Source organism: Andrographis paniculata, unplaced genomic scaffold, assembly GCF_009805555.1.
Source record: "Andrographis paniculata isolate CXL003 unplaced genomic scaffold, ASM980555v1 Contig52END, whole genome shotgun sequence".
In the NCBI taxonomy this organism is placed as follows: domain Eukaryota; kingdom Viridiplantae; phylum Streptophyta; class Magnoliopsida; order Lamiales; family Acanthaceae; genus Andrographis; species Andrographis paniculata.
This window is the reverse complement of record NW_026137587.1, coordinates 3864459-3872725: the sequence shown is the minus strand read 5'-3', so window position 1 is coordinate 3872725 and position 8267 is coordinate 3864459. Positions and strand designations below refer to the sequence as shown.

The 8267-nt window shown below is 30.5% G+C and overlaps 1 protein-coding gene across 1 annotated transcript; it reads left to right on the top strand.

The window, feature by feature from the left end:
* The first annotated feature begins 1145 nt into the window (after positions 1 to 1145).
* LOC127254529 (uncharacterized) lies at positions 1146 to 8021 on the top strand. The gene is made up of 3 exons (XM_051279672.1): positions 1146 to 1631; positions 2336 to 2565; positions 7563 to 8021. The coding sequence occupies exons 1-3, from the start codon at positions 1298 to 1300 to the stop codon at positions 7839 to 7841; spliced, it is 843 nt and encodes a 280-aa protein (XP_051135629.1). The 5' UTR covers positions 1146 to 1297; the 3' UTR covers positions 7842 to 8021.
* Positions 8022 to 8267: the final 246 nt, after the last annotated feature.

Genomic DNA, 8267 nt, shown 5'->3' with positions numbered 1-8267 from the left:
ATCATCGCTATTTTTAATTTAGAGTACCAATTTTTTTTTTTAATTTTTTAATATTTTATATAATTTTTCTTCTTTTATTTATTAAATATTATTTTCTATATAGGTCAAAATTATATAGCTATTTTTTTTTTATTGTTCTATTAAGTTTATATACAATTTTATTGTTGTAAATAATTTATTTACTAGCAATTTATTATATTTACTTTAATTAACAAATGATAATAAATTTATCTTCACGTTTTTTATTTATTCAATTACTTTTTAATAAATTTCTTATAATATATCTCTTTGCGTTCTACTTATTATATTTTAATATTAAAGTATAGTTCTTTTTTAATTTTCGTATCCAACTAAATATATATAATTTACGAGTATGAGGAAGTACAATTTATAAAATTATTTTAAATAAAATAAAATAAAGATAAAACTACGGGGTGTGTTTGTTTCGTGTTCTGGTTTGAAGAAATTTTTTTGATATGATATATAGAAAATTGCATATGGTTCAGCTATTTTGTCTCATTTAGTTTAGACACGGAGTTTTAAGTATTGTGTAATTAATAAGTACTTAAGAAATGTATTAGTGAATATAATTATAATTTAATAAAAATAATTATAAATTGAGATTAAAATGACTAAATAGTTTCATTAAAATAAAAAATTATAAATTATGAAATTTAAAATGTGATTAAAATGTATAATTATATTTCCAAAGAAAAGAAATCAAAAATTATATGAGACAGACAAAAATAGAAAGAATGGACAAATTAAATAAAACGAAAGAAGTAAGTTTTTGAAAAAATATGTTAAAAAAATTTTGTTAAAGAAACAAACTTGAGGTTGTGTTCTTTTGTGGTATAACTACAGGTTTTTTTTTAAAAAAAATTATCAAATCAAACAATTACTTTTCTTTTTTTATATTATACTAAAAAATTATTTTACATTCAAAATATCACATAAATATCACTTTATATGGAATCAAACTACTGTTAAAATTCAACTTTTTACTATTTATAAATTCAAATCCAAAAATCCAGAACTCACAAACAACCACACCCTCGATGTTTTAAGAAAAAAAAAGGTTTATGGTATGAACACAATATATATACTTATACACTATATATATATATATATATACTCGGTATCCTTTTACAAAAATTTAAAAATTCAACACAAAATGGTACAGTACATCAAATTAACAAACGCTCCGTGGTACATCTAAATAAACCGCCCCAAAAATTCAGAAAATGATTCCATATCTTCTTTCCTAGAAAGAGTAGGTTGGAGAGAAGATAAGAGAATGGGGGAGAGGGAGGCGAAGTTTCTGGAGCCATGGCACCGTCTGGAGGACAAGGTAGTGTTGGTCACTGGCGCCTCCGCCGGATTAGGTCGAGAGTTCTGTTTAGACTTGTCTAAGGCCGGCTGCCGAGTCATAGCGGCGGCGCGGAGGACCGACAAACTGCGATCCCTATGCGACGAGATAAACAGCGGCGGCGCCGTCGTGGATCGGCGTAGAGCAGTCGCCGTCGAACTCGACGTGAGCGCTAACGGTGCGGCGATTGAGGCTTCTGTACGGAAGGCTTGGGACGCGTTCGGCAGAATTGATGCTTTGGTTAATAATGCTGGTGTTCGAGGTAAAACTCAAACTCAAACTCAAACCGAAGAGGCTTTCAAAAACTATATATCAAAAATTAAAAAAATAATAATAAAATTGAGGAAATTACTTTCTGTACGTATCGGAAAATCGTTTATTTGAAGTAGTGGTAGTAGCTTGCTTGTGGATCGGGTGTTTTTTTCAATTTTTTTTTTTCTTTTTAATTTTATTTTAAAAATAAATTAAATTGATATAAATATAAATAGTATGTATTTTTTTACAAGGTGAAAGAAACAAAATAAGATGTGGTGATGTAAATATGGAAGTGATGAGAAATTATTGTAGAGTTCTTTTTTTTACTGTGGATGGTTTTACCTTACCACAAATGGTTGTAGAAAACCAATGATTTGAGTGAGGAGACGTGCGCACCAAAATTTCCATGTATATATATATATATATATATATATTTGACTTTCTAACTACTTTCTACCTACCGATAACTACTTTCTACCTACCGATGTTTCTTTAGCATAATTTTTTTAAATTTTATTATTTAGATTATGTGTTTCTTTAAAAAAAAATATGTCATTTTTTTTTAAACAAAACATCCCATTAAATATTATTTTTATATCAAAATCAAATCAAATTTTTTTCAAATTCATCAAAAGAAACACACGCAAAAGGTCATGTGATCGGGGTTATATATATAGATATATATATATATGTCTACGTATGTGTGTGCAGGTCGAGTGCACACTCCATGGAATCTGTCGGAGAAAGAGTGGGATGAAATAGTGGGGACGAATATGACTGGTACTTGGTTGGTTTCTAAGCATGTTTGTATGCTTATGCGTGAGGCTAAACGGGCCGGGTCTATTATCAATATCTCTTCTACTTCCGGTGTGGGCCGTGGGTTTCGACTCGGAGGCCTTGCTTATGTCAGTAGCAAGGGTTCTGTTAACTCAATGACTAAGGTATTGATTGATGTAATATGGTAAAATATATTTAGAAGCAAACATATTATATTTATGATAGTTATTTTATTTAAAATATTTATACGATTTTTGTTTTATTTAGAAGATTTATATATATATATATATATCACTGTAAATATATCCGTATTTTTATAATTAAAATAGATAATTTGAGTTTTATATTCAAACATATTATTTGCTTTCTCAACTTTGTTTATTTATTTTGATTACAATCTTGATTGGGCATAACTTTTCTCAACATTCCAGAGTACTCTAGAAAAATCTAAGTTTCGTTTGGATTGACAATTCTAGAAAGATCCAAGTTCCGTTTGGATTAGCACATTTTAATTTTTGTGTCTTGAAAAACACTTTATACTTTCTTTGTCATTTAAATTTATTCAATTTATTTTTTGTTATCATTTAAATTTATTTACATTTTTTTTAAGTAAAAAATTGTACTTTTTTTCTGCATTTTTTTTATCTAAAAAAATTACTTTTACTTATTTTTTAAAAAATTGCATGCCTAGTCAAATGCACATATTTTTTTTTTATGACAGATGAAATATTTATAAGGTGAAGACTCGTAACCACTATTCTTCCAATGCTCTTTGAGTAAACCAATATTTGTTTGTGTTAGGTTATCTTCTCAAATAAATCAAAATATTTTTAAATTAAAATAATTAATTTATTATATTTTTTACTTAAATTAAAATTTTAAATATAATTGAATTTTAGTTTTAATTATTATATTATACTTAAATCAAAAGTTATAATTATAATTGAAATATCAAATTTAAAAATATAAATTTTTAATTATAATAATAATTTGAAATAATTAAATCAATATAATTTATAAAATTTTAAAATAAATTGTAGGTTACAATTAATTACATTCGATATAAATTTATTTTTAATTTCATAGTTTTCTTAAATTAAAATTTTAAAGTAGAAATTACTTTTTATTTAGATGATTTAAAATTTTAAATATAATTAATAAAAATTTAAAATAAATTATAGAAAAATACAATTATATTAATAAGATATCATATGCTAATTTTTTCAGTTTAAAAATATTTTTAGTTTTATAATTTTCAAACTATTTTTTTTTAAGGTAATTCAAATTGCTCCTAGAACCTTTGATTAAATTTATGTTTATCCTTGTTAAAATATTTTAAATATTTAATTTTAGATTTCGTAGATTTAGATTTGATCCAATCTATATATTACATTGCTTATATTTGAGTCTATTGAGTCTGTTTTATATTGTCTCTGTATATATAGGCTCCTTATTTTGATGATGAATAAGACAATCTCATTATTTTCCTGTCAAAATTTCTAACATAGTATTAGAGCCTATTTTTCTCTTGCCGTAGATATATAGCCTACCAACCTGCGTTTCTCCGGGTATATTCAACCTGGGATGTACCAAGATGTCTCCAAATTTTAAAATTTTTACTATAGTTTCTAGCTCTTTCTTTTTCTGAGTTTGATTTTGTCTTGAATCTTGATTTTTTCTACGATTGAAGTCATGTCTGTGCATTTGTCTGCGATTCGTCTGTTGCGTTTTTCCAAAGCCATGTTTTTTATTGCAATGAGAGTCCCGTTATTTTCGACTTTGTGGAGAGTACTCCCGTCGTTTTTTGCTCCAATAGAGAAGTTATGTCGTTTTCGGCTCCAGTAGAGAGTCACGTAATTTCGACTTTAATTCAGTTGAGAGCATTGTTTCTGGCTTTGACATGGTAGAGCAGCGACGACAATGACAAACAAGCAACTGTTGTTTTTATTTGCGTCTTTTGCGTTTGGATTCAACTTTCTTATCAAACTCAAGTTGGTTTCTATTATACCACTTGACTTTAAGGGGAGATATTGAGATATTTTAGATTTTCAATTTTAGATTTAGTAGATTTATATTTAGATTTGATCTAATCCATATATTAAATTACTTATATTTGAATCTATTGAGTCTGTTTTATATTGTCTATATATAGGCTCCTTACATAAGACAATCTCATTATTTTCTCCCAAAGTTTCTAAAAATCCTGAAATAAATAGACTAAGATCTGACCCATCCATTACGGTATTATTGTGTATAAATATGATTACACCCTTCATTAGTAAACCACAAAGTATCGGCAATAATACAAAGAATTCTTGAAATTTTGTGTGTGTTCTTGACGTCTTTATTGTGTCTGTGTTAGCTTAGCAAGACTGAATTAGTAAGGTTCTTGAAAACATAATAAAATTTCTACGTTGACAAAAAAGTGTTCGAAGAAAAAACAATATAGGCATCAAAGCTAAGTTCGAACAAAATATCAAACAACAACAATAGTGTCAATGTGCCTGAGTTTAAACCAAAATAGAACTAGAGGATTGCGAGAGATAAGTCTCTCAATTTCATGGGATCCTTTGTGAACATGTTGGGTAAGGTAGAGGTGATCGTAGGTAATCGTAACAAGCTTAACGAGATGGAACAAAGAATTTTCCAACTCAAGAAGAATGAGTTGTGAATAGAGATATTGTCCTCGATCTATGTCAACTTAGAGGCAAGATCGAGCAATGTATGAACTTATCAAAGCATTATGGGCTAAGGTTGTCATGCTAAGGGAGTTGTTTATAACTAACAACCTTGTACTTTTAGAGTGCAAGATCAAATTGCAAGAACGGAGAATGATAAGGTTGCGAAATCTTCAAATATCAAAAAAGCACTGATTGTTAGGAGAAAGATGATATTTGAGTTAAGGGGGATGAGGCCAACTGAGATTGCCTTGGCAGCTCAAGGAGAAACATCACATGTCCGAAAAATCATGCAAAAGAATAAAAAACTTTAGTTGTAGATGACTTATCTATGATATAAAGCAATATTTTGAAGATATAGTGCCTTTAGAGATGAGGCTCGAGTCTATTAAGAAATAGGTTACCTGGTGGAGCTACCCAAGACACTATTCCAACTCCATCCAGTGTTCCATGTGAGTTGTTAAAGTCGTACCACATCGATATCCATAAGTAAGTCTAAATGTGTTGATGAGAGCTCAACCAAGTGTAGACAATATAAGATAAAATTGAAGAGGAAATCATGGATGATAGAGTGGTGTGCCATTAAAACCACCACCATCACAATGTACTTAATCAAATGGCGAGGATTACCCGAGTCTAAGACAAGTTGGGAGCTAGCCAAAATGTTAAGGCAATTTGAGGATATCAGGTTGTAGTTTGAGGCATTAAGGGCATGCTTAACTCAAGTGAATGAACTCTCCAGAAGAATTTAAAACCCCTTGGCTAAGTTAATGTATGTCTATTAGTTATAACTTAGTTGGGAAAATTGCAAAAAAATATCTTGTACATATACTTAAGTATCACTTTTTTTTTTTAATTGTCATTCTAGTAAGATATATTTTGCACGTTTCATAATTTTGCGACTTCAATATATTGATTATATGTGAATTTTTATTTTAGTTGCAGTGACTTACACTTCATGGGCACTATAGTAAAATATATTTTGTATATATTACAACAAAATACATCTTGTATGTGTCACAATTTTGTTAAAATATCATATACATATTTTATAGTACTCAATATTGTGCCATGTGCATTCAATGGCAGAAGCGCTTGGATTAAGCAAGCTGTGAAACTCACGCACGGTCAATATACCAAAATAACAAAATTGTGATACTTGAAGAATATATTTTGCTATAGTGATAATTAAAAGACAAGAGTGATATTTAGGCATATGTACATGATAATTTTTGCAATTTTTCCTAACTTAGTTTGTGTTTATGTGACACCCTGGCCCGCAAGCCACGCAAAGTCGGGCGTGTCGGGATCGTAGAGTGTTGACGGGCCTAACAATTGAAGATTCTTGGGATGCAACGTGGATGTTGCATTCTTAAGTTGGGGGAGGATGTAATACCCCCGGAATTAGACCGGTGCTAGGTCAACTCCCGTGGATGAGCCGGTGTCAGACTATCCAGGATTGAATATAGGTTAAATGCATTGAATAGGTTACTCATGTCAACAATGTGCGCATTATTTTTTTCGGAAGACTTACCGAAAGAAGAGGAATTTGAGGATGGGTGACCCCTCGAGAAGTTTCTCAGGGTGCGCATGAGTGAGGACAGAAGTACGCTAGAATGACTCGTGTTGACCTATAGAGCCAGTCTACGATCTTGACATGCCCACGCTGAAAGGACTCGTGTTGACCTATAGAGCCGGTCTACGATCCTAACACGTCCGACTTTGCGTGGCTTGCAGGTCGGGGTGTCGCGGTTTATCTTGTAATAAATTGGCTAAGGCCTAACCCGTTTTAAGGGATGGTTGAGTATAAATAGGGATACACCACGCCAAGTATTTAAATCAGTACAACAAGTTTATGAAATTTTGTGTTCTTGAGTTCCTTTATCATGTTTGTGCTAGCGTAGAGTGAATTAGCAAGGTCTTTGAAGGATTCGAGGACTTACTAGACCGACAAGAAAGTGTTCAAAAAGAAACGATCCGACCTATTACGCATGGAACTTGTATCTCTTTTAATTTGACTCACTCTATTTCTTATGGTTGTAGTTTCAGGTTCTAGTCAACGGTACATTTCTCATCTCAACTGATTGAAAAAGATTGAATATTTTTCCTATTTCCGTTGAACTTTCTTGCTCGCCTTAGATCTTTTGATCGAGTCAAAATTTTAGATGTGTGGGAATCAAATGTGAATGAGATAAAATGAAGCATTTTCTAGCTAGCTTAAAGGTGAGATAGAAATTCAATATGAAGTTGAGACATACATTTTTTAATAATAATAAATAATAATTTATGGCATACACACAGAAGGATCATTCATGATTTTCCTAAATTTCTAAATGTATGCTCAATGTGTGGAAATGTCATAACAGACAATTAATAACACAACTACAGGATTGTTCCATTTCAATCTGTTACTAAAGAAGTTTAATTTATTGCTTATAATCTTGATTTATTAATGATTGTTTGTTTCATGTTGCCATTTCCAGGTGATGGCTCAGGAATTGGGACCTGACAAAATTCGAGTCAACTCCATTTCACCAAGTCTCTTCAAATCTGAGATAACCAAAGATTTAGTAGAGAAAGCATGGCTTAAAAATGTGGTTCGCAAAATCGTCCCTCTGAGAGTTCTTGGGACAACAGATCCTGCATTGACATCCCTCCTTAGGTACTTGATTCACGACTCTTCCGAGTATGTCACCGGCAACATCTTTATTGTCGACTCAGGAGACACTTTGGTAGGTACCCCTATATTTTCATCTCTTTAAATTTTCTAAGTATGGATGGTTTCTGGTGAAACATTAGTAATTAAACAACTTCTTGGAGCAAGAAAATGAATATCGGACTTATTTGGTGTATTGAATAATACATACTTGAATATGATCTTGGGGGAGATTATTTATAGTTGTGTCTTGCCTGTATTATGATTTATTTGAAGATTTGTTGGTTATGGTTTCAACAATATTTTAGGATCGTATGCATTTTTAGAGTTGCAGTAAAATGGTTTCAACATATGAAAATTCTTGGTGTTTAAGCAAGATGAACAATTGAAATAAACAAGTTAAACAATAGGGTGTGTTTGTTTGGAGTTTAGATTTTGAGTTGAGATTTGAATAGTAAAAATTTTGAATTTGAATAGTTGTACGATGTGTTATAATAAATAGGTGTTGATGTGATGTTTTGAATGTAAAATT